General features: G+C 45.7%; 1 protein-coding gene across 1 annotated transcript in view; it reads left to right on the top strand.

The window, feature by feature from the left end:
- Window positions 1-26475, top strand: part of LOC132406413 (microtubule-associated serine/threonine-protein kinase 1-like) — a 180377-nt gene that overhangs the window by 112789 nt on the left and 41113 nt on the right. The window contains exons 16-20 of the mRNA XM_059992053.1: window positions 8480-8581; window positions 14536-14658; window positions 15509-15618; window positions 24449-24603; window positions 25638-25906. Coding sequence (XP_059848036.1) covers window positions 8480-8581; window positions 14536-14658; window positions 15509-15618; window positions 24449-24603; window positions 25638-25906 — 759 coding nt within the window. The remainder of the gene's footprint in view (window positions 1-8479; window positions 8582-14535; window positions 14659-15508; window positions 15619-24448; window positions 24604-25637; window positions 25907-26475) is intronic.

The raw sequence follows: 26475 nt of genomic DNA, 5'->3' as shown, positions 1-26475 counted from the left end.
CTTTAAATACACTCAGTGACTTGGCTTCCACAGACTTCTGTGGCAATGAACTCCATAGATTCACCACCCTCCTCCTTATCTTTGTTCTAAAGGTGCTTTCTTCTTTTTTGAGACTATGCTCTCTGGTCCTAGATTCTCCCATGATAGGAAACACCCTCTCCACATCCAGTCTATCTTGGTCTTCCAATATTCAGTAGTTTTCAATGAGATTCGCACCCTCTAAGCTCCAATGAGTACAAAGTGTTAACATCGCTGGCAGAATCTCAGATGGTGATGAGAGAGCGTACAGAAGTGAGACGTATCAGCTAGTTAAGTGGTGTCATAGCCACAACCCTGCACTCACCGTCAGTAAGACCAAAGAACTAATTGTGGACTAGAAAGGGTAAGATGAAGGAACACACGCCAGTCTTCATTGAGGGATCAGAAGTGGAGAGAGTGAGCAATTTCAAGTTCCTGGGTGGCAATATCTCAGAGGAACTAACCTGGACCCAACACATCAATGAAAGAAAAACAGTGGCTGTATTTCTTTAGGAGTTTGAGGGGATTTGGTATGTCACCAAAAAACACTTGCAAATTTCCTCAGGTGTACCGTGGAGAGTAGCGACTGCACAGGGTTAAAGTAAGCTGCCGAGAATTGTAAAATTAGTCAGCTCCATTATGGGCACCAGCCTCCATAGTATCCAGGACATCTTCAAGGAGCGGTGCCTCAAAAAGGTCTCCATCACCCAGGACATGCTCTGTTCTCTCTGCTACCATCAGGGAGGAGGTACAGAAACCTGAAAGCACATACTCAATGTTTCAGGAACAGCTTCTTCCCCTTTGCCATCTGATTTCTGAATGGACATTGAACCCATGATTACTACCTCAATGCTTTTTTGTCTACTACTTATTTAATTTAATTATTTAATGTATATATTCCTACTGTAAATAATTCTTTAATTCATGTATGGCATTGTATCGCAGCTGCAAAGTTAATAAATTTTGTGACGTATGTTGGTGATTTTGATTCTGATTCTGATTAGGGACTAGGCCCTGATAAGGTCCTAATGATTAATAGGACCTTCTAGTAATTAGGCCCTAATTAAAGTAAATTTATTTATTTGAATGTTTCTGTTTGTGTTAGTTGATTAAAACGTAGCTCAGCAGACAAGTCTACATGTGGATCTTGTACTGTATTAATTCCTGGGTTTGTTAATTTGGCAAATAAGGAGTAATTACCCTTTTGATCTAACGACTCCCCCCCCCCCCCCCCCCGAGGCACCATATTGGTGTGGGCACTAGTAAGCTGGACTACCTTACATGACTGGTTAAGATGGAGAGGGAGTTGGGTAAAAAGTGTTGAACCCTCCTTCCCAACTCCAGCTGGTGCCCACCATACAATAAATGCCAAAGTTAACCCCAGCAGTGACCTACACTTTTAGAGTCTGTGGGTTTGTCACCTTCTTCATGCGCGCACACTGAAGTCATAGAGCTATAGGAAAATACTGGGCAGAAACGTGTCCTTTGGCCCAGCAAGCCTATGTAGACCATTGATGGTCCATTTACAACAATTCTACAAATCGTTCGTTCATTATGCGCCATATGATGTAAGCAATCATGGTCCTTCTATGACCATATTTGTTCTTGGCAAATTTTTCTACCGAAACAATTTTCCATTGCCGCCTTCTGCGCGGTGTCTTTACAAGACGGGTGACCCCAGCCGTTATCAATACACTTCAGAGATTGTCTGGTGTCAGTGGTTGCATAGCCAGGACCTTGTGATATGCACCAGCTGCTCATACAACCATCCCCCACCATCCCCCACCTGCTCCCATGGCTTCACATGACCTTGATCGGGGAGGAGTGGGGGTTGCTACACTTTGCCCCAGGGTGACCTGCAGGCTAGTGAAGGGAAGGAGCACCTTTCACCTTCTTATGTACTGTCATATAGTATCTCTACCCTGCCCCGCTACCCAATTAATCTACTTTTTTTTTAATTGTCCTTACTTTTTCATCATCTTCCTCATCTACACACTTGGGGCAATTTACAGCAGCTAATTAACCTACCAGTCTGCATGTCTAAGGACTACACTCTAGCTGTGGTGAATCAGATATTTACAAGCAAGTCCCACTGTAAATTATTGTGAAAACCTTATGTATATTCATATGAAGTCCAATTTGGTTATAATGATGCAGTAAGCCATAAAGACTGCTTAGGAAATTATCTGACCCTTAAAACAATAATTTGGTGTGTCTAATTTAATTATTTTTAATTGAAAATATCCAATTAAAATACAGGTAAGTTTATTTATGATATTTCAACTCCCTTAGCTCCAATCTTTGTTTTGCATTTTGCGTGATGTACCGAAAAGTCAACTAAAATAGCTTCCTTGCTTCCTGTCTGTGACATTAATGTGATTGGTTGTTCAGCTAGCTTGATGACATCACTGGTGCTGGGTGCCAGAGATGTCCAGGGGTTGGTGCCTGAAAGCAGTAAACAGTGAGATCACCAGATCTTGGGCGCATTTGTCCAAGGGGAGCAGCATTGTTTTGTCGCTGACTGCAAATTTTACACCAGAGATTCAAGTTGCCCATTATTTATTCAATCTGAAGAATTAGTATAGTACAGAATGAGGCCATTCAGTCCAACAGTTCTATGCTAGCTCCTAGTTGAACAATTCCATCAGTCTCCCCCACCCCAACAAACCCTTTTACCTTACAGCTCTGCAGATTATTCTCTTGTTAAATATCTTTCCAAATCCATTTTTGAAGGTCCTGATTTACTGTTTCCACCACCCCAATGGATAGGGTTCCTCTTGTCCTCACCTACTGCCCCACCAGACTCCGCGTCCAGCACATAATTCTCTGAAACTTCCGCCAGCTCCGAGATCCCCCCACCAAGCACATCTTTCCCTCCCCCCCCCCACTTTATGCTTTCCACAGGGATCGCCCCCTACCTGAATCCTTTGTCCATTTGTCCCTCCCCACAGATCTCCCTCCAGGCACTTATCCTTGCGAGCGGAACAACCTGCCCCTACAACTCCTCTCTCACCATCTAGGGCCCTAGATAGTCCTTCCAGATGAGGCGACACTTCACCTGTGGGTCTGTTGGGATCATTGTGTTCGGGGCTGTCTGTGTAGCCTCCTTTACGTCTGTGAGACCCGACATAGATTGGGAGACCGCTTCACCAAGCACCTGCACTGCATCCGCCAGAACAAGCTGGATCTCCCAGATCTCCCATTTTAATTCCACGTCCCATTCCTATTCTGATTCATCCATCCATGGCCTCCTCCACTGTCGTGATGAGGCCACACCTAGGTTGGAGGAACAGCACCTTATATTCCGCTTGCGTAGCTCCTACCTGATGACATGACCATTAACATTGATTTTTGAAACTTCCAGTAATGCCCCCCAAACCCACCCCTCCATTTCCCATCCCCTTCTCCCTCTCACCTCATTTCACCAATCAACTTCCCAGCTCTTTACTTCATCCGTCCCCCTCCAGGTTTCACCTACCACCTGCTGGTTCTCTCTCCCCACCTCCCCCCACCTTTTAAATCTACCCCTCAGCTTTCCTTCCCCCAGTCCTGCTGAAAGGTTTCAGCCCGAAACATTGACTGTACTTTTTCCATAGATGCTGCCTGGCCGGCTGAGTTCCTTCAACACACACAAAATGCTGGTGGAACACAGCATGCCAGGCAGCATCTATAGGAAGAAGCACAGTCAATGTTTCGGGCCGAGACCCTTCATCAGGACTAACCGAAAGTACTTCTTCCTATAGATGCTGCCTGACCTGTTGCGTTCCATCAGCATTTTGTGTGTGTTGCTTGAATTTCCAGCATCTGCAGACTTTCTCTTGTTTGTACCCCAATGGCTACTGAGTTTTAGGTTATAATCTGTCTCATTTCTTTCCTTACACCCCCCTATTCACCTTTTGCTCAAACTTTTAACCCTGCACCTCCTGGCCCCTGATGGGAACACCTTTCCTGTAATCATGTGGGAGAAGTTAGTGAGCTGAGCCATCAGCACAGAGGGAGGGGCAAGTGGCACAGAGCAAGGGGTGAACATAAAAAACTGTGATAGGGAAGGATATCCTGGTTGTTCTTCCCAATGAAGCTGCAAAACTTGGTATTGACAGACAGACAGACATACTTTATTGATCCCGAGGGAAATTGGGTTTTGTTACAGTCGCACCAACCAAGAATAGTGTAGAAATATAGCAATATAAAACCATAAATAATTAAATAATAATAGGTAAATTATGCCAAGTGGAAATAAGTCCAGGACCAGCCTATTGGTTCAGGGTGTCTGACCGTCCGAGGGAGGAGTTGTAAAGTTTGATGGCAGGAATGGCTTCCTATGACGCTCAGTGTTGCATCTCAGTGGAATGAGTCTCTGGCTGAATGTACTCCTGTGCCTAACCAGTACATTATGGAGTGGATGGGAGTCATTGTCCAAGATGGCATGCAACTTAGACAGCATCCATTTTTCAGACACCACTGTCAGAGAGTCCAGTTCCACCCCCACAACATCACTGGCCTTACGAATGAGTTTGTTGATTCTGTTGGTGTCTGCTACCCTCAGCCTGCTGCCCCAGCACACAACAGCAAACATGATAGTACTGGCCACCACAGACTCGTAGAACATCCTCAGCATCGTCCTGCAGATGTTAAAGGACCTCATTCTCCTCAGGAAATAGAGACTGCTCTCACCCTTCTTGCAGATAGCCTCAGTCGTAATGAGCAAACACGAGGAAATCTGCAGATGGTGGAAATTCAAACAACACACAGATGGGTCTCGGCCCGAAACGTCGACAGTCCTTCTCCTTATAGCTGCTGCCTGGCCTGCTGTGTTCCACCAGCATTTTGTGTGTGTTATTCTCAGTCATAATGAAGTCACTACCTCCGCTTATGCCTTTCCTGTAGTTGGAAGCCAATGTAGGATCACCAGAGTACAAAGTAAATCTATTTTCTAAAAACATACACTGCCTTGACATTCAATTTCTTCAGGCATTCACAGGAAAATCAAAGGAAAACAACAGAGCTCCTGAAAAGCTATACTAAGTAAAGACTGAGAACCAACGTGAAAAAGAAGACAAATAGAGCAAATAAGAAATAAATAAATAATACTGACAACATGAATTGTAAAGTCCTTGAAAAGTGAGTCTGTAGGTTTGAAATCAGTTCAGATTTAAGTGAGTGAGGTTATCCACGCCGGTTCAGCAGCCTGATGGTTGTGCTACAGACGAAGTCTATATTTCATTCAGAGTTTGAGGGAATTTGGTATGCCAGCATAGGCGAGCAAGTTTCTACAGATTTACCACGGAGAGCATTCTAACTGGCTGCATCACCGTCTGGTATGGGGGATGGGGCACTGCACAGGATTGAACTCAGCTGCAAAAGGTTCTAGACTTAGTCAGCTCCATCTTGGGCACTAGCCTCCCCAGCATCCAGGACGTCTTCAAGGCATGATGCCTCAAAAAAAGGTGGCATCCATCATTATGGACCCCAATCACCCAGGACATGCTCTGTTCTCATTGCTCCCATCAGGGAGGAGGTACAAGAGCCTGAAGGCACACACTCAATGATTCAAGAGCAGCTTCTTTTCCTCTGCCGTCAGATATTTAAATGGATATTGAACCTGTGAATGCTACCTCGCTACTTTTTTGCACTACTTATTAATTTGCTGCAATGTATTGCTGCTGCATGACAACAAATTTCACAACATATACCGGTGATATTAAACCTGATTCTGATTCTGAAATCAAGGAGCTTTTGTTTGATCTTCAGTGAATTTCTTGAAGTCCTTTCTAAATTTTGAATTGACTTTATTTCTTACATCCTTCACATACATGAGGAATAAAAATTTTATGTTACGTCTCCATCTAAACGTGCCATGTGCAATCATAGTAATTTAAAATAAATAGAACAGTCAGTGTAATATAGAGTACACTCAAATCAACATGAGTTCATCAGTCTGATGGCCTGGTGGAAGAAGCTGTCCCGGAGCCTGTTGGTCCTGGCTTTTGTGCTGCAGTACCGCTTCCTGGATCATAGCAGCTGGAATAGATTGTGGTTGGCATGACTTGGGTTCCCAATGATCCTATGGGCCATTTTTACACACCTGTCCTTGTAAATGTACAGAATCATGGGAAGTTCACAACTACCGATGCGCTGGGCTGTCCGCACCACACCCTGCAGAGTCCTGCGATTGAGGGAGGTACAGTTGCCATACCAGGCAGTGATGCAGCCAGTCAGGATGGTCTCAGTTGTGCCCCTGGAGAAATTTCTTACGATTTGGGGGCCCATACCAAATGTCCTCAACTGTCTGAGATGAAAAAGGCACTGTTGTGCCTTTTTCACCACATAGCTGGTGTGTACAGACCACGTGAGGTCCTCGGTGATGTGGATGCTGAGGAACCTGAAGCTGTTTACCCTCTTAATCCCAGATCCATTGATGTCAATAGGGGTTAGCCAGTCTCCATTCCTCCTGTAATCCACAACCAGCTCCTTTGTTTTTGCGACATTGAGGGAGAGGTTGTTTTCTTGACACCACTGTGTCAGAGAGATGACTTCTTCCCTGTAGGCTAATAAGGCCAATCAATGTAGTGTCGTCGGCAAATTTAATTAGCAAATTGGAGCTGTGGGTGGCGATACAGTCATGGGTATGCAGAGAGTAAAGGAGGGGACTCAGTATGTAGCCCTGAGGGGCTCCTGTATTGAGAGTCAGGCGGTTTGTGGTGAGGGAGCCCACTCTTACAACCTGCTGGCGATCTGACAGGAAGTCCAGGATCCAGCTGCACAAAAGGTCAAGGCCGAGGTCTCTGAGCTTCCTGTCGAGCCTGGATGGAACTATGGTGCTGAATGTTGAACTGTAGTCCAAGAACAGCATTCTCACATAAGCATCCTTCTTCTCCAGATGTGGAAGGACAGTACGTACAGCAGTGGCTATTGCGTCATCTGTCGCTCGGTTGTGTCAGTAGGTGGATTGTAGGGGGTCCAGTTTGGGTGGCAGCAAGCTGCCGATGTAATCCTTGACCAGCCTCTCAAAGCATTTGCTTGTTATTGAGGGGAGTGCGACTGGATGCCAGTCATTCAGGCGTGTTACCTTGGTCTTTTTTGGTACAGGAGCAATGGTAGATAATTTGTGCTGGACCCTTGGCAAAACCCCTGCAGCTCATCAATTATTGATGCGGAGCTAAGGCAAGGAAACTGGTTCTGTGCACCCTGGTGTCAGACAACTTGGCCCTCCTAGATGATTGATAGTACAGTCCTTGGAGAGGTGTTGCATCTGTTCTGTTGCCTTGGTGAGGGCATCACACCTCCTCCAAATAGCAGTGAAATATCAACAGACAGAAACCGCTGGAGGAACTCAGCGAGTCAAGCATCAACTATAGAAGGAATTCTTTGTTCCGAGGCTGCCTGTGGGAGGACGAATTTCAGAGTTGTATCCTGTGTACCCGTTTTGATAATAAATGCACTTTGAAAGTTTTAGGTTTTATCAGCACTGGAAAAGACGGGGGCAGAAGTCTGACGTTGCGGGGTGGGGAGGAGTTCAGATGAGCAGGTGACACGTGAGACCAGTTTAGGAGGAAGGTTAGTGGGTGGGGAGGGGATGAATCTGCTGGCGGTGGAAGAGGTAAAGCTCTGAAGAAGAAGGAATCTGATAGGAGAGGGCAATAGACCATGGGAGAAAAGGGAGGAGGAGGGGCACCAGTGAGAAGTAATGGGCAAGTGAGGAGAAGAAAAGGAGTGGGAGGGTGGCCAGAATGGGGCATGGAAAAAGGGAGAAGGGGGAGTAATTAGCAGAAGTTTGAGAAAGTGACATTTATGCCATCCAGATGGAATTTGAGGTGTTATTCTTCCAACCGGAGTGTGGCCTCACCATGACAGCAGAGGAGGCCATGGAGCAACATGTCAGAATAAGGGTTTCAATGCCCGCCATCTCGGAGAAAGGGTACATTTAAACTATGTAATATAAATTAACCTTGCAACTAGCTTGTCCTCTTTTAAAATGCCCCAGTATCTTCTCTGCCATTAGATCACAACTCAGTATAGTATCAGTTTCCCATCTAATCCCTCCACCACCTCCAGAATCACCCCATCCTGGAACCTTTGAGTCTTGATGGAGGGTTTTAGCCCAAAGCGTCAACAGTCCCTTCTCCCGCAGGTGCTGCTCAACCCACTGAGTTCCTCCAGTGGATTGTTTGTTGCCCCAGAACTCACCCTCCTTCACCCGGTCTGGGTCAGAGACACATTCCAGATATAACCACCAGTCAGCAACCTGGAAGATTAGGTGCAATAAACTTGGCAGTTGTGTAAACCAGAGGCATTCAGAAAGGTCAGGTGTTTAATAGGGTATCAAGCACACAGACATTGTTTGAACAAGAAATGGCGGAGTGAGATTTGGTCGAAAGAGTTAACAAACATTTGACGGGATTATAATTAAAGACCATCAGTAGCCGAGTCTGTCTGATTGAAAGCCATCTTCTGTTTCCAGATGACATCATGTGGCCTGATGGAGATGAGGCCCTCCCTGCTGACGCCCAGAACCTTATCTCCAGCCTCCTGCAGCCAAACCCGTTGGACCGCCTGGGAACAGGTAGGCAACCTCGTTTGTTGGTGGGATCATTTATTGGAGATGTTCTGGCGGTTTGGCCTTTCTCTCCCATATGCCTCCTGCTCAGTTGTTATCCTGAGATTGGAAACCCAGATGCCTGGAAGTAGTTGGTCATTCAATCGCTTGCTCCACCATTCAACATGATCTACGCTGATCTTCAATATCAAGACATTTTGGAAGCTTTGTAACTTTTTTTTTAGTGAAAAAGGCAGGGTGCTGTTCAGCTTATTCTTAACTGAGACACATACTGTAATTTCCTGGTGTGAGTAATGCTGACAATTGAAATCATTTACAAACCCTCTTTTCCTATTGCAACAGATAATTAATTGACTGGAGGAACTGAGTGGGTCAAGCAGCATCTGTGGGAGAAAAGGAATCTTCAATATTTCAACCCAAAATATTATAGCCCGAAATATCCCACAGATGCTATTTAACCTTCTGAGTTCCTCCAGCAGATTGTTTGTTGCTGCAGACGCCAGTATCTCAAGACTCTTGCGTCTCCTTTTTATTGCAGGCAGGACATAAATTCAAACCCGTCTCCCCATCTCCCTTCATTCTCCTTGACATGCTGCCCTCAATCCCACGCTAAGAAGCTCAGGAACTCCCACATTGGAATCCCGCCAATCAGATTTTCTATGGAGTGAAAGTAGCTCCATTCACAGTTTCCCACCACGTCCTCCTTGACAGAGTCGGCCATAACGTCCTCTGTCAAAAGTCCACATTCCCGTGCTTCTACCAAGAGGGAGATCCAGCTCCTCTTCCTTCTCCTGGAACATTATCAGTGGGGCTTCCCCACAAAGGATTTATTACCCACTTCTCCCTATCTGAAGCGCTCCCTAATTTACACCATCTAAAAATACAACATGGGGCATCACATAGAGTGGTTAGGGTGACACTGTTACAGCTCGGGTACGTCAGAATTCAGACCACAATTCCAACACTGTCTATAAGAAGTTTGCACGCCCTTCCTGTGAGTGCAAGGGTTTCCTCTGGGCATTCCAGGTGAAGTCCACATTCCAAAGCTGTACCAGCTAGTAGGTTAATTGGTCGTTGTAGATTGTCCTATGACTAGGCTAGGGTTAAATCAGTGGGTTGCCAGGCAGTGCTGCTCATTGGTTCTGCGCTGTATCGCTTAATAAATAAATAAATATAAAGCAAACATTAAGTTGTATAGCTCCCTTGGCCCTCTGCATGTCATGGATAAATGTCACCTCCAAATGATTATTTATTGTAATTTATAGTATATTTCATGTATTTCACTGTGAATGAGTAAGTGAGGCCTCCGACGGTGAGGATGGATCATGGTTGTTGCATTCTCGCTGTCTAGACATGCAAGCCAGGGCAGTACGATATGGAGAGCAAGCTGTTGCCCATGCAGCAAGCTCCCACTCTCCACGCAGCTGATGAACCCAAAGGAACGGCAGAGACCGATACAGGTTGGTACCAGCAGCGTTGCAGGAGTTGTCAGTCAGTGTTGGACTCAGTGTAGGACTGCCTTAGGGATTCCAGCTCCAGATATTTCCCTTGGAGGTTTATTCCCGAAGCCTACCCCATTAGTTGGTATAGCCGCAAGGCAGTTGAGGTTTGAGATCAGAGTTTTCCTTCTAGGTGAGCAGCCAACCATGGCTGACCAGCCCTATCTGCCCAAAGCGACTAGTCCTAAGGTGCCAGTAACCCGCCTTTACCCCTTCTCCTGTCAGTTCTGCCAGGCTTAGTAGCTAAGCCACCCATGAAGGCCAGGAACTGGACTTGGTTGTCAGAGGCTATTTGAGGCGCAGGCCTTTGGAAGCATTTAATAGGTAGTGGAAGCTTGTCCCCATTACCAGCCTTGGCTATAACAACTTTAAGGACTGAACTACTGCTTCAAAACAACACATTTTACAACATACACTCAATGACCAAATTAGTGATACACCTATACACCTACTTGTTAATGAAAATATCTAATCAGCCAACCATGTAGCAGCATGATTGTTGGTGCCAGACTGGATGGTTTGAGTCTCTCAGAAGCTGCTGATCTCCTGGGATTTTCATTCACAACAGTCTCCAGAGTTTACAGAGAATGGTGCAGGAAACAAAAAAAGCCACTGACTGCCAGTGAAAATGTCACACTAATGAGAGCGGTCAGAGGAGAATGGCCAGACTGGCTCAAGCGGACAGGAAGGCGACAGTAACTCAAATGACCACGTGCTACAACAATGCAGAAGAGGATCTCTGAATGCACAACACGTCGAAGTAGGTGGGCCACAGCAGCAGAAGACTGCCTTCATACACTGGGAGGCCACTTCATTAGGTAAATGAGGTACCTATTAGAGCAGCTACTCAGTGTAAGTCAGAGATAATAAACCTGATTCTGAAACCCGACACCAATGCTTTCTGTCCAATTACCTCGCAAATCCTGTCCCTCTCAGAAACAGCATTCTGAGTCAAAACCTACATTGTTATATAGGACAAGTCTGAGCTGAGTTTCACAACTCGGTTAAGTCCTCCTATTCACCCGACTCTGCCAAGCCTCAAGTCACCTGCTGTTGAATTAACTTCTATCTCGCACCTTCACCTGAAGGAAAGCAACAATTCCGGAAGACAGCTCACCACTGTCTTCTCGTGGGCAGTTGAGGAAGGGCCATAAATGCCAGTAACAGCCCCACCCATTCACACATCTGAATCTTCCCAGCACGTTCTGCTTTCATTTCAGATTCCCAGCATTTTCACTTTTAAAAAAAGTTTTGCTTGCGTCTGTCCGCTGACATTTTACCCCAGGCAGATGGGTCGTTGCTTCCATTTATGGGTTTGCAGCTGTTTGCCTTCTCTGTGCGCTTCCCTAATCGGCCGGCCTCGAACATGACACATTTGACAAATGCCAGCTGATCACATTAAACACGGCTCTTCCACTGCCAAATTTCATTGATGGATTCAAAACAATTCTCAAATCTAATCACTTTCGTTACAGTATAGATTTTGTTAAGTGGGTCTGTTCAGACTGAATTGCTGAGATTACCTTAAATAAGATGAAGCAAAGAGAAGCTCAGATTGTTAATTATTATGTTAATGTCAATTGAGGTGGAAGCATTATCCTGATGCGACCAGTTCAGTATTTTAATTGAATAAATGGGTCATTTATCTGGAAATGACTGTTTATCTCAGGGAACTGTAAAGCTGAGAAGCGTTTGATGGGATCAGGGCTATAGTCAGCTCCTGGAGAGTAAAACAGTGCTCTTGCAACCATGGAATCTGACAGCAAGCAAGCAGCTGCTTACTTCTGGTCAAGGTGGTGTTGAGCTGCAGTCTCTATCGAGGTCATGGCTCAGCTTTTAAGTTTGGAGGGATGGCTTCAGGGACAGGGATGTTGAAGAAGGGTTCGTGTTAGGGTTTAGGGACAGGGATGTGGAGGAGTTAGAGGTCAGGCTGGAGACTAGTCTCCTCATTACTCCACACCCAAAGGTCAGTGACATGGACGTCCGGAGTCTAGGTGATGTACGTGATAAATAAGTGAATCTGAATCTGATTCTTCTAACCATCAAGCATCCGCCTGCACTAATGCCGCTTACCGGCACTCGGTCTGTAGTCCACTCTTCCCTGGAGATTCAAGTCTTCGTCTAGATGCTTCTTAAATGTGACACTCTTCCTCCACCACCCCTCCAGGCAGTCCAAACCCCACCCAGCATCTAGTGAGAACACCTTCCTCATATCTTCTTGAAACCTCCTTACTCCAAGGCTGAGCTCACTCATTAATGATACCTTTCCTCTGGAGAGAAGTTTACTGCTATCAGCCCTATCTATGCTACTCATAACTTTATGCACTGCACTGGGGAAACCCATTACGACATTCAGAGGAACCAACTTAAGACAGCCACTAGGCAGCCTAGAAATAAGCTGCCTCGTGCTAGTGAAGAGCCTGGGGGCAAGGAAAGAGGAAACCATCGAGCGTGTTTATATGAAACATGGTCACAGGAAAGCAGCATCCATCGTCAGGGACACCCACCACCCACAACATGCTGTCTTCTCACAGCTGCCATCAGGAGCCTCAGGACTCACACCACCGGGTTCGGGAGCAGTTATTACCTCTCAATCATCAAGCTCTTGACCCAAAGGGGATAACTTACTCAAATTCACTTAATCATTGAAATGTTACCACAGTCCATAGGATTGTGACAAAGCTATGGACTTACTTTCAAGGATTCTTCATCTGATGTTTTTAATATTTATTGCTTTTTAATTATTGTTTCTTTCCTTTTGTATCTGCACAGTTTGAGTCTTTTGCACCTGGTTGAATGCCCAGCTTGGTGCAGTCTTTCGTTGATTCTATTATGGGTTTATTGAGTATGCCCACAAGAAAATGAATCTCAGGGTTGCAATATGGCGACATTATAGGTACTTTGAAGAAGAAGAATATCAAGTAAGTTAATAAAGAAGACACAAGGGAAAGAATTAGAAATCCCTTGTCCTCCACTGAGCTCAAAGTGTACAAGGCAGCACGCTGTAAATTAAAAAGCAGAAGGAGTCCCAATTTGGAGAATTCTAAAGAGAAAGTGTCGAGGAAATAAACTATTACATTTGTGAAGTTTATTCCTTGCAGTGCTTGAGATTTAAAGGCTATTAAATGAGTGGGAACTAACACATTCTATTTTTAACATTCTCAGTGAGTGCTGGAGATGACACTCGCCCTGTTGAAATATTGGTTTATTTCTTGAAGGAAGGAAGTTGGACTTCTATCACCTCTTGCACAACCTCAGGACCTCTTGGCTTTTTACACCCAATTAAGTTAAAAATAAATGTATTATCAAAGTACGTAAATGTCACCATGTACCATACAAATCTGAGATTCGTTTTCTTGCTAGGATTAGTAAATTAAGTATCTTTGGGGTGAAATTGCTGCTTTATTACGTGCACAGTAAACTCCCGCAATGTGTCGATGGGCAAATTATCTGTTTTAGCGATAAACATCGTACAGAACACCAACCATGTGTGCTCTGGAAAGCAAGGGGATGACTCGGGTGACTGCTATGGAGACACAGGAAACTGCAGATTCTGGAACCTGGAGCAACTTGGAGCTGGAGGACCTCTGCAGATCAGGCAGCAACTGGGGAGGGAAGTGCACAGTCAGAGTTTTGGGTTGGAGCTCCTCATCTGGACTGATGAAGGGTCTTGACTGAAAGGCCAACTACCCATTACCCTCCACAGATGCCTCCTGGCCTGCTAAGTTCCTCGAGTTTTATTGCTTCTTTTTAGCCCGTGCATCATAGTTGTTTTGGTTCTGACCTTACGAGCATCAAGCTGAGCTCCAACATATGTACAGCCTTATTCCCTATATTAGAAACAGGCCCTTCTGACGACTCTGCACTGACCATCAACCACTCATTCATGTTAATCCTAGATTAATCCCATTTTTGTAATGTCCTCGCCTTACCTTCAACTCCCACCTGCCACCTCAGAATTTATCACTCCCCTTGACACTTGGGCCAATTACCCAACCAATGTGTGCAGCTTTGAGCTGCGGGAGGAAGCCTGACCACCCAAAGGAAACCCTTGCCGTCATGGGGAGAACCCACAAATGCAACACATGTTCTTGAGCTGCATGGCTCGAAGGTTTCAGAAAATGCATTTTAAGAGAGCTGTATAAGGAAGCTGAGCAGTAGAATAAAAGAGATGGCATATTTGTTTAAAATCAATAGCTGCAGCTGTCTGGGATCGCCCTATCGTATTACTTCATTCATTGAGTTATTTTCATCTGTAATTTTGTTTAACAATTGTGTAATGGAGCCAGAGCTGAAGGTGACTGACCCCATCTCTCATAGCTTTGGTCCTTTACATCCCCCTAAGCATCTCCGTGGAGAATCACCGAGATAAAGGTCGTGGTTTGCATACCTCGATTCCAAAGACCAGGAATAATTGATGCCGTGTTGTCCTAATCACAGCCTTGTTCTCTCTCTCTCTAGGGGGCACCTATGAGGTTAAACAACACAGTTTCTTCAAAGACCTGGACTGGAATAGCTTGTTGCGACAGAAGGCTGAATTCATACCACACTTGGAATCCGAGGAAGACACCAGTTACTTTGATAGCAAGTATCTTTTCCAAGGGCCTAGGGGAGGGATGGAGGTGGAGGAAGGGATGCTGAAGCCGGATCATGTAAATGCTCTGAGATTTTGTTAATACCTGGCAACACTGATCTTGGGGCCACTGTTCTGCTCAGAGAGATTTAGTGTGTGGGCGAAGAGTCTCACTTCACCTACAAGGAGGAGAGCATTGTTTTTCCAGAACCATTCTCAGTACAGCTCCAGCATCTGTGAGGCAGCTGGGAGAGCTGGAGCATGATGGGGAGGATTGCTGTAAAGAATCTGGGAAATATTGGGCAGGGTGGGGCTGGTGGGAGAATGGAGGATTTCACCCCAGCTGTCAATCTACTCTCCTATCCCTTTTAGCTCTACACCCTTCTTTCCTTTCTCTGTATTTTCAATATCACTCTGTCCTCTTTCTCGCCCCATCCTGTCATGCAATCTTCCTTCCCTCACTGATCTTCCATTTCTTCTTACTTCCCTCTCTCCTTTTTTATCTCTGCTTTGCATCTCTCTTCCCCCTCTTTCCCTCTCCCACTCCAGTCTTGATGAAGGGTCTCGGCCTGAAACACTGACTCTTTAATTCCTCTTTTTTGATGCTGCCTGAGCTGCTGAGTTCTTCCAGAGTTTTGTATTTTTTACCCCTTTCCTCTGTCTCCTCTCCTCCACTCCTTTCCTCTCTATTTCTGCTTCTCACTCTCCTTTTGATCTAACCCGTACCCCTCCTCTTTCCTCTCCCTTCCTGGTCTCTCCTGTGATCTCCTCTCCTGCTACCTCTCTAACCCTGTCTCTTCTCCCTCTAACCTCTCGTTCTTTCTCTCTCTCTCTCTCCCTCTCTAACCGCTATCTGCGTAGCTCGCTCTGATCGATATCACCATGTGAATTCCTACGATGAGGACGACACCAACGAAGATGAGCCAGTAGAAATTCGCCAGTTTTCCTCCTGCTCCCCCCGCTTTATTAAGGTATTTTACATAGATCAGATCCCTTGCTCGCTTCCCTGTAACCCCACGGGAGTTGAGACAACAAGAGTGCGATGCCAGGGCAGTGAAGTGTCCATTAATCTGAAGTTTTATATCATATGTTATAAAAGGAGGCCATTCAGCCCATTGACTCGATACCAGCTTCAATTTTGGATGTGAGAACAAAGGTAAAAGATAAAGATTAGTTTTATTTGTCACATATGGCATTTGCATAACATCAAATCAATGAGTATTGTGCTGGGCCAGCTTCCTGCACCAACATAGTTCGCCCAAAGCTCGCTAGCCCTAACCCGCATGTCTTTGGAATGTGGAAAGAAATCACAGCACTTAGAGAGAACCCTCATGGTCGTGGGGAGAACATGCAAGCTCCTTACAGAACTGAATCCGGGTCTCTGGTGCTATAATAACATTGTGCTAATCACTCGGCTAACGCGGTGCCCGTGGAAGATGGAGCACCCGACACAAACCCTCATAGTCATGCGGAGAACGTGCATGCTCCTTACAGGCAGCGGTGGATTGCTGGTGCTGTAATAGTGTTACGCTAGCCTCTATGCTACCGTGCCACCCCACAAAAACTGGAGCACCCGACGGAAGCCCACAAAGTCACAGGGGGAACAATCAAACTCTACACAGAAAGCCCCCTCTTCTCAGTACAGTCATCAGCAGCCTAAAAACCCACACCTCAAAGTTGAATGACATCTTCTTCCCCACTGAACTGAACTGCAAAGCCTTAATTTTACCTCGGTCTTTATTTCCTTTTTTCTGTCTCTCAGCTTACACTGGTGGTGTTATATTTATTTTGCTGCATTAGTTAAATATGATTTATCTTAATTTAAGTTTATTTAACTTAGTTTATCATGTTAGTAATGTACTGTGCTGCTGCAGAAAGCTAATTTTCATTGCAATTATGCTCTGTGCAAACTTGGTCTCGAGCCCTGAGGACAGGATTGAACCTGGCTCACTAGAGCGGTGAAGCAGCCTGGCCAGATGTGCCACTGACTGCCTGGCCCTGCAGTCACCAAGCCACAAGAGCAGGTTGGGGCTGCGTCATCAGGCCCGGCTGCCACACGCTGATTTTGGTGAGGGGTCAGCCCAAGACTGGGAGCCGGTGAACAGCTTTTGCTCAAACTCCTCCAATCAGCAGACCCCAAATGAGTGAGAGAAAATGTCCCTTTTGCAAAACAAATGCTTCTTGCACATTCGGTTCCAAACCTCCCATCAGAGGCAGACACTGAAGCATTCCCCTTGTCTCTTTGAGCAAGTTATCGTCACGCAACATGGAAACAGGCCCTTTGACCCAATGACATTGTACCAGTGATTGTCCGTTGTATCGGTTGGATTTGTGCAGTCTGTTGTTATGAACTGCAGGAAGAAACCAGCACGGTAGAGTTTTTAAGGTGGAAAGGCCATTGCTCTGGAACAGTTCTGCTCCCTCAACCTCAGAAGTCTACGTCCACGCCTTATAGATAGCTGAGAGATTCCAACACTTGCTGCAAGAAACCCAAACATTTCTCATAATCAGGTACAAGCCCCCCCCCCCCCCCCGAGAAGCGAAGGATGAGTAAAATGGATTAGCCTTCCCGTCACTCCCCAGGCAGTGCATTCTGCCCAACCGTGGCAATGCCTACATTTTTAATCCCACCCCTTGAGCTGAATGGCTCACCGGGCCATTTGAGAGGGCAGATACAAATCAAGCACGTCACTGTGGTACTGGAGTCCAGTACAGGCCACAGCTTGGTAAGGATGGTAGACTTCGTTTCTCCAGCGGTGTTGCTGAACCAGTTGGGCTTTTCCAACAAGACTGCTGTGCCATGGCCTGTGTTACTGATGGCAGCTTTTTGCTTAATATTTATGCAATAAAAACATTAAATTTAAATTTCCAGCTTCCAGATGTTGAAAAACTGAGTCTGTGATTGGGGTTGAAAGGGATAATAAATCAGCCATGATTGAAAATTTGATGGGCTGAATGGCCTAATTCTGCTCCTATGTCTTGTGGTCTTACGGTGGTGTTATCTGTCATTGTAACTCCTGAGCCTAAATCTATTCTTTAACAAACCACTTTCCTCAGCTGGGTTTCAGACTGCACTGACACCTTTAGGTCAACATTTGTACTGCACCTCCCGCTACCTGATCAAGGGAAACCATCCCAGAGCAATCCTCTGTGAACTTTTCCAAAGCTTTCCTGCCCCATCAAGTGCTACTCATCCACCCTGTCCTCACCAGCTTCCTATCCTGCATCTTGATTTTAAAGCTTCTCATCCTCCTTTGATTTTTCTGTGGTCTTATTTCACCCCACCCTCTTCTCATTCCTGCCATCAGGGAGGTGGTACAAGAGCCTGAAGACTCAGTCTTTTAGGAGCAGCTTCTTCCCCTCCACCATCAGATATCTAAATGGTCTATGAATTCCTGAAAAGTATCTTATTTCAATGTATTTATTATTGCAACTATTTTTATGTCTTGCAGTGTATCCTGTTACAAAACCAACAAATTTCATGACATATATCAGTGCTAATAAAACTGATTCTGATTCTAACCTCCCTCAGCCCAGCCGAGAGCACTACAGCCATGGTTTCAATCAACCATTGGAAGGAAGCCAGGCCTTCAACAGCCTAATGCCTTCAGCTCTGAATTTCCCCTCCCGAATCCCAGCTACCTCCTTCGTCCCAAAGCTCATTCCTATGAGGCACTTGTCTCAATACCTCCTTCACATCAAATTACACCTGATATTGCTTTTCTGCAAGCGCCTCGCATGTTTGTTGTAATTTTCCAGTCACAGACCAGAAAAAAATATAGGAACCAGTGAAGCATAATTTTCTTAAAAAAAAATTATTGTAAAAGGACGGCTGGTTCAAATTTACCCAAGGTGAGGAGAGTTGAATTTAAATAGCAAACACAAGGAATTCTGCAGGTGCTGGAAATTCAAACAACAACCCACACACAATGCTGGTGGAACACAGCAGGCCAGGCAGCATCTATAGGGAGAAGCGCTGTCGACGTTTTGGGCCAAGACCCTTCGTCAGGACTAACCGAAGGGAAAGATAGTAAGAGATTTGAAAGTAGTGGGGGGAGGGGGAAATGCGAAATGATAGGAGAAGACCGGAGGGGGTGGGATGAAGCTAAGAGCTGGAAAGGTGATTGGCAAAAGGAATACAGAGCTGGAGAAGGGAAAGGATCATGGGACGGGAGGCCTCAGGAGAAAGAAAGGAGGTCGGGGGGAGCACTAGAGTGCGATGGAGAACAGGCAAACAACTAAATATGTCAGGGATGGGGTAAGAAGGGGAGGAGGGGAACAACTAAATATGTCACGGATGGGGTAAGAAGGGGAGGAGGGGAACAACTAAATATGTCACGGATGGGGTAAGAAGGGGAGGAGGGGAACAACTAAATATGTCAGGGATGGGGTAAGAAGGGGAGGAGGGGCACAACTAAATATGTCAGGGATGGGGTAAAAAGGGGAGGAGGGGAACAACTAAATATGTCCAGGGATGGGGTAAGAAGGGGAGGAGGGGAATAACTAAATATGTCCAGGGATGGGGTAAGAAGGGGAGGAGGGGCACAACTAAATATGTCCAGGGATGGGGTAAGAAGGGGAGGAGGGGAACAACTAAATATGTCAGGGATGGGGTAATGCCCTCCTGCCCTTACCCCATCCCTGACATATTTAGTTGTTTGCCTGTTCTTCATCTTCCTCTGGTTCTCCCCCCACCTCCTTTCTTTCTCCTGAGGCCTCTCTTCCCATGATCCTTTCCCTTCTCCAGCTCTGTATCACTTTCGCCAATCACCTTTCCAGCTCTTAGCTTCATCCCACCCCCTCCGGTCTTCTCCTATCATTTCGCATTTCCCCCTCCCCCCCCACTACTTTCAAATCTCTTACTATCTTTCCTTTCGGTTAGCCCTGACGAAGGGTCTTGGCCCGAAACGTCGACAGCGCTTCTCCCTATAGATGCTGCCTGGCCTGCTGTATTCCACCAGCATTTTGTGTGTGTTGTTTGAATTTAAATAGCTGCTTTTCCAACCTCTGGACTTATTTGAGTTGCAGCCAATTGCTCACTCAGTCAGTCACTGTTGTGATCGTGGGAACTCAGCAGCCAAGTTGTGCATTGCAAGCTCCCATAATTGTTTTGTTTGTTTGTGGGGTATAGATATCACTGGCAAGGGGTACACTTGGTACATTAATGGGATGAACAATACCCATAAAATGTATCCACCCTCCTTGGAAGTTTTCATTTTTTTATTGTATTACACCAATACAATATAGACAACAGTGGATTTAATTTGGCTTTTTTGACTCTTTCATGTCAAAGTGGAACAAATTTCTACAAACTGGTCTAAATTTATTACAATGTATTAAGCACAAAATAATTGATTGCATAATTACTCACCCCCTTCAAAGCAGTATGTACTAGCTGCACCTTTCGTAGCAATTACAGCCTTGAGTCTGTGTGGATAGGTCGCTATCAGCTTTGCACATCTGGACACTGCTGTTTTTCCCCATTCTTCTTTACAAAACTGCTCAGGCTGTGTCAGATTGCATGGGGATCATGAGTGAACAGCCCTTTTCAAATTCAGTTCCTCATATGATAACCCTTTCTTTCCTGGAATCATCCTTGTGAACCTCCTCTGGACCCTCCCCATTGCCAGCACATCTTTTCTTTTTATTGATTTACAAACAAATCATAATAACAATAGAAATACAGAGAGATTGGGAATATATAGTTAAAAAAGCAGTATATACAAGTATAAGCTATTGATAATACAGATGTACTAAACCTCCCAAACTCATACTGTATTTGCATAGTAGAAAGAAAAACCCCAAATTTAAAGAAATATATAAATAAAAACTAACTAACTTGCAAACTAAACTAAACAAAGCTGGGCTATTATATTATAATGGATATAAACAGTAGTGGCAATAACTCCACTCCTCTATCCAAATATTTAAGGGTAATCTGTCTGAGTCCTTCTGCATCCTACCTGTTTTGTCAACACTACCTGCCCCTCCGCTAATCTTCATATCATCTGAAAACTTGGCAACAAAGCCATCTATTCCATCATCTGAATCATTATGTACAGCTTAAAAAGAAACGGTCCCAACACCGATCCCTGCGGAACACCATTAGTCACTGGCAGCCAACCAGACAAAGATCCTTTTATTCCCAAATGCTACCTCCTACCAATCAGCCAATGCTCTAACCATGTTAGTCACTTTCCTGTAATACCATGGGCTCTTAACTTGGTAAGCAGCCACATGTGTGGCACCTTGTCAAAAAAAACCCCACATTTCTTTGCCATAAAGCTGTGACGAGTGAAGCTCCCAGCAACAGTTGTTGTTTGCGCAGTCTCTCCCATCTCAGCCACTGAAGCTTGTGTGTCCTCCAGAGTTGTCATAGGTCTCTTGGTGGCCTCCCTCACTAGTCCCGTTCTTGCATGGTCACTCAGTTTTTGAGGACAGCCTGCTCTGGGCAGATTTACAGCTGTGACATATTCTTTTCATTTCATGATGATTGACTTAACTGTACTCCAAAGGATATTCAGTGACTTGGAAATTTTCTCGTATCCATCTCCTGACTTGTGCTTTTCAATAACCTTTTCCTGGAATAGCTTGGAGTGTTCTTTTGTCCTCTTGGTGTAGTTTTAGCCAGGATACTGACTCACTAGCAGTTGAAGCTTTCAGATACAGGTCTATTTTTACCACAGTCAGCTGAAGCACCTTGACCACACACAGGTCTCAAAAAAACAGATCTCCATTTAACTAGTTATGTGACTTCTAAAACCATTGGCTGCACCAGTGATGATTTGGAGTGTCATATTAAAGGGGAGGGTGAATACTTATGCAATCAATTATTCTGTGTTTTCTATTTGTAATTAATTTAGATCACTTTGTAGAGATCTGCTATAGCTTTGACATGAGTCTTTTTCTGTTGATTAATGTCAAAAAAGCCAAATTAAATCCTCTGTGATTCAATGTTGTAAAATAATAAAACATGAATACTGCATATTCTTCAAAATATTCATAATATTATGTCATGCGGGGGTGAATACTTTTTATAGGCACCTTGGTTGTCACTGACAAGGGGTACATTTGTGGGATGTTGATGTCACAGGCAAGGGATACATTTGGTACATTCATGGGTGTAGTTGTCATTGGCAAGAAGTATATTTGGTACAGTCACAGAGCAATACAGCTTGGAAACAGGCCTTTCAGCCCAACACATCCATGCTAACCAAGGTGCCCACCTCATCTAGTACCATTTGCCTATATTTTACCCCTATCTCGCTCACCATTTCCTCTCTGTGTATTTACCTAAATGCCTTGCGTTACTGTTCCCTCCTGAACTACTTTTACCGGCAGTGTGTTCTACACAAGCATCACACTCTGAGTGAAGTTGCTGCTCGGATTCAGATTTATTTATCACCTGTACATTGAAGCATAATATTTCCTCTCTCCATAAATCTATGTCTAAAAATTATAATTTTGCTAAGTTTTTCCTGGAGAAGAAGACTGTGCTCTTACCCAGTCTATACACCCTCGTGATCTTGTACACCTCGCTAATGTCACCTCTATTCCTCGGAACACTGGGGAATGAAAGACCTGCCCTGAATGGTAGTGAGGGAGGAGGTGTAGGGGCAGGTGTAACACTTGTTCTGCTTGCAAGGATAAGTGCTGGGAGGGAGATCAGCGGGGAGAGATGAATGGACAAAGGAGTCATGTAGGGAGCAATAAATCCCTGTGGAAAGCAGAAAGTGGTTGGGGGGGGAGGGAAAAATGTGCTTGGTGTTCCATTCAGGGCCCCAAACAGTTCCAGGTCAGGGAACACTTCACCTGTGAGTCTGTTAGAATCATATACTGTGTCTGGTGCTCCCCGTGTGGCCTCCTGCATATGGGTGAGACCCGATGTAGGTTGGGAGGCTGCTTCACCCAGCATCTACACTCCGTCTTCCAGAAAAAGCGGGATCTTCCGGGGCCATCCATTTTAATTCCACTTCCTATTCCCATTCCAATATGTCTACCCATGGCTTCCTCTACTGTCGCAGTGAGGCCACACTCAGGTTGGAGGAGCAACACCTTATATTCTGTCTGGGTAGCCTCCAACCTGATGGCATGAACATTGATCTCTCATACTTCCAGGAATGGCACCTGTCTTCACCGTTCCCCATTCCTATTTCTCTCCCTCATCTTATCTCCTTACCAGCCCATCTCCTCCCTTGATGGCATCCTGTCCTCTATTAGATGCCCCCTTCTCCATCCCCGTATCTCTTTCACCAATCAACTTCCCAGTTCTTTACTTCACCCCTCACCACCTCCCAGTTTCACCTATCACCTTGTGTTTCTTCCTGCTCTACCCCCACCCCCTAACTCTGAATCCTCGCCTTTTTTTCTCCAGTCCTGATGAAGGGCCTCAGCCAGAAATGTCGTCTACTCTATTCCAAAGATGCTGCCTGGCCTGCTGAGTTCCTCCAGTATTTTGTGTGTGTTGCTTGGCAAGATGTACTTTTCCGGGTAGCAGCATAGCATCTGAAAACACAGCTAATGACCCCTTTCCTATAGCAGGGTGACCTCAACTGTGCACAATGTTTCACGTGCAGCCTGACCGATCCCTTGTTGATCCCTGATAGGCCTGGAATTAAGGAGGCCTTGAAGAGTCACCCAAATTTGTATATCTGGAATCACATTGGCAAGGCTTATTAATAGACCATCAATAGCATATTGTGTTAGTGAAGCTGATGGAATTTTACAACAACCTGATGGTTTTTTGGCTGTCATTGCTGAGGCCAGTTTTTGCCTTTTAATTCCATTTACATCCAAAGGTACCTCCTGTACCTAATAAAGTGGCCACTGAGTGTACGGTGGTCTTCTGCAGCTGTAGCCCACCCACTTCGATGTTCAATGTGCACAAGTGCTCTTCCGTACTGCACAGTTGTAACGCTTGGATAATGTCGCCTTCCTATCAGCTTGGCCGTTCTCCTCAAACTCTCGTTTTCGCCAAGAGAACTGCTACTCACTGGATGTTTTTTTTTGTTTCTCTGTAAATTCCAGAGACTGGTGTATGTGAAAATCGCTGGAGATCTGCAGTTTCTGAGAAACTCAGACCACGCCATCTGGCACCAACAATCATTCTATAAGTCACTTAGGTTACATTTCTGCTCCATTCTGATGTTTGGTCTGAACAGCAACTGAACCTCTTGACCATGTCTGCATACTCTTATGCCTTGCATTCCTGCCACATGATTAGCTGATTAGATATTTTCATTAACGAGCAGTTATGTAGGTTTACTGAATAAAGTGGCCAATGAGTAAATTAAATTAATTTAAATTCCAATGAGATCTGAGCCCATGTGTTGCCACACAGCATAGAATGAGCCCCCCTTGCATCCCCTGGGTGTGTGCCAACCTCTCTTGCACACAGATTCCATTTTATGCGCAGCACATTACTGTCAACTCCTCCCAGGTTCAAGCACTCGCCTACATGTGAGGGTCATTAATTAACCTACAGACAGTCATGTCTTTGGGATGTGGGAACAGGGAAACTACACATAGAGAACAACCAAAGTCAGTTTGAACCTGGTTCTTTGGAACCGTGAGTCAGCCACTGTATTTGTAGCATGTCTCTTGGTCAATAGTGTAGATTATTAGCGCTACACTGCACTGTTGTAACACTGTGACCAGCTTTAATTCCGGTGACTTAGACTTTCTCCTCTTCTGCCAGCTTTGCCAGTTCCACACCTGTTGCCCCCCCCCCCCTCCTCCCGTACGTGTGGGTGGAGGCAGCGAGAGTGGGTACTGCACTAACTCCCATTGCAATGTGTGCAGGTCTACAGCAGCATGGAGCGCTTGACTCAACACGAAGAGCAGAAGGCCCCCGTGGTCACCAGGCGCAACCTCAATAAGCACAAGGAGGAGAAGACTGAGGGTCTCGGTGCCCTCGGGACCCGGGACAAGAGCTGGAGGACAAGCTCTCCGGAAATGTGAGTCGCCCAGCCGCGTTCTTCCCCCGTGACATTCGGCATGTTTTTTGCCCTGTAGCTTTTCCTAAAGATCAGCTTTGTGAAATGCATTAATTGTATCAAATCAAATCAGCGAGGATTGTGCTGGGCAGCCCACAGTGTTGCCTCGCTTCCAGTGCCAACATAACATGTTTTCTCTTTCCCTTGATCTCTTACTGTCTCTCCCTTCCCCCTCTCTTTCCTCTCTCTTTCTCTCTCTCTCTCTCTCTCTCTCTGTTTCAGTCTCTGCTTGTCTCCATCTCTCTCATTGCGTGTCTCTCTGTCTCTGTCTCTCTCTTTCTCCCCATTCTCTCTCTCCCATCTCTTTTGCCTACCTTTACCCCTCTCTCTCTCTGCCCTCTTTCTCTTCCCCCTCACCTCCTTCCCCCTCTCTTTACCCTCTCACTCACTCTCACTCCCACTCTCTACCCCCCACTCTCTTCCCCCCACCCCCTCTCTACCCCCATTCTTACCCCCCTCTAACCCCCCTCTCTACCCCCACTCTCTACCCCCATCTCTACCCCCACTCTTACCCCCCTCTACCCCCCCCACTCTTACCCCCCTCTACCCCCCCCCACTCTCCCCTCACCACTCTCTCCCTCTCTCACTTTCACTCTATTATGTTCTCTCTCTGTCTCTCTTTCTCTCTCTCTCTCTCCCTCTCCCACTCCTCTTACACCCACCAAATATAATTTCATTCCACCTGTTAATGCCGACACATCGTGACGTGTTGTCCATTAGACTAATGAGTGATTTCCACTGTTTATCCAAAGATCTCTTCAAAATTGTTGGAATGTTGAGGGAAATTTGAGCAGACTTTGAGAGGTGGGGCCAGTAGATTCTGACTGTGGCGAGGACAGTGCTTTCTCTCTTTGCCACTTTTACATCTCTTACCTCCAACCCCCACTCCAACCTGAACCCTACCCTCACACCTATCCCACAACCCCACCCCTCCACCCTCCACACTCCACACATAACCCAACCTCCCTCCCCCCCATGCATGTTGTCCTTTCCAGGAAGCGCCTCTCAGCCTCCGAGTCCTCATACGGGGAGAGTGACTCCAGCCCGCCACTCACCGTACGGAGGCGGTTCTCCGCCCTCATGGACACCCACAAGTTTGCCGCGCCCCTCGAGGATGACACGGAAGTGACGCACAAAAACCAGGCGGTGCAGACGGTGGCGCCCGTCCTGGACCAAGGCAGCCAGTCGGAGCCACAGAAGAAGGAGGCGGATGGGCAGGGCCCCCTCAGCATGGGGAATGCTGGCAGCAGTCCAACGTTCCCAGGTAGGTTCCTGGGAATGACTGATGCAGGGTCAGTTTGTGGGAAAAGTTTTCCCAGGGAAGGTATGGCACTCACACAAGAGTGTAAGGCAACATCTATGGATGGGAATATATGGTCAATTTCATTCATCCTGATGAAGACTCTTGAGCCGAAACATTGACTTTTTAATTCCCCTCTTTAGAAGCTGCATGACCTGCTGAGTTTCTCCAACGTTTTGGACCTTAAGACATACTCTCAGTATCTACTTTATTATGTACACCTGTACACTGGCTTGTTAATGTAAATATTGAATCAGCCAATCATGTGGCAGCAGCTTGATATGTACAAACACGGTCAAGAGGTTCTGACCAAACATCAGAACGGGGCAGAAATATGATCTATGTCACTTTGACCATTGGTACCAGACAGGGTGATTTGAGTAACTCCGAAACTGCTGATCCCCTTGAGATTTTCATGCATGACATCTTCCAGAGTTTACCGAGAAATGATGTGAAACATCCGGGAGTGGCAGTTCTGTGGGCGAAAATGAGATCAGAAGAGAATGGCCAGACTGGTTCAGACTAACGGGAAG

Source organism: Hypanus sabinus, chromosome 16 (genome assembly GCF_030144855.1).
Source record: "Hypanus sabinus isolate sHypSab1 chromosome 16, sHypSab1.hap1, whole genome shotgun sequence".
Lineage (NCBI taxonomy): Eukaryota > Metazoa > Chordata > Chondrichthyes > Myliobatiformes > Dasyatidae > Hypanus > Hypanus sabinus.
This window is presented reverse-complemented; position numbering and strand designations above follow the sequence as displayed.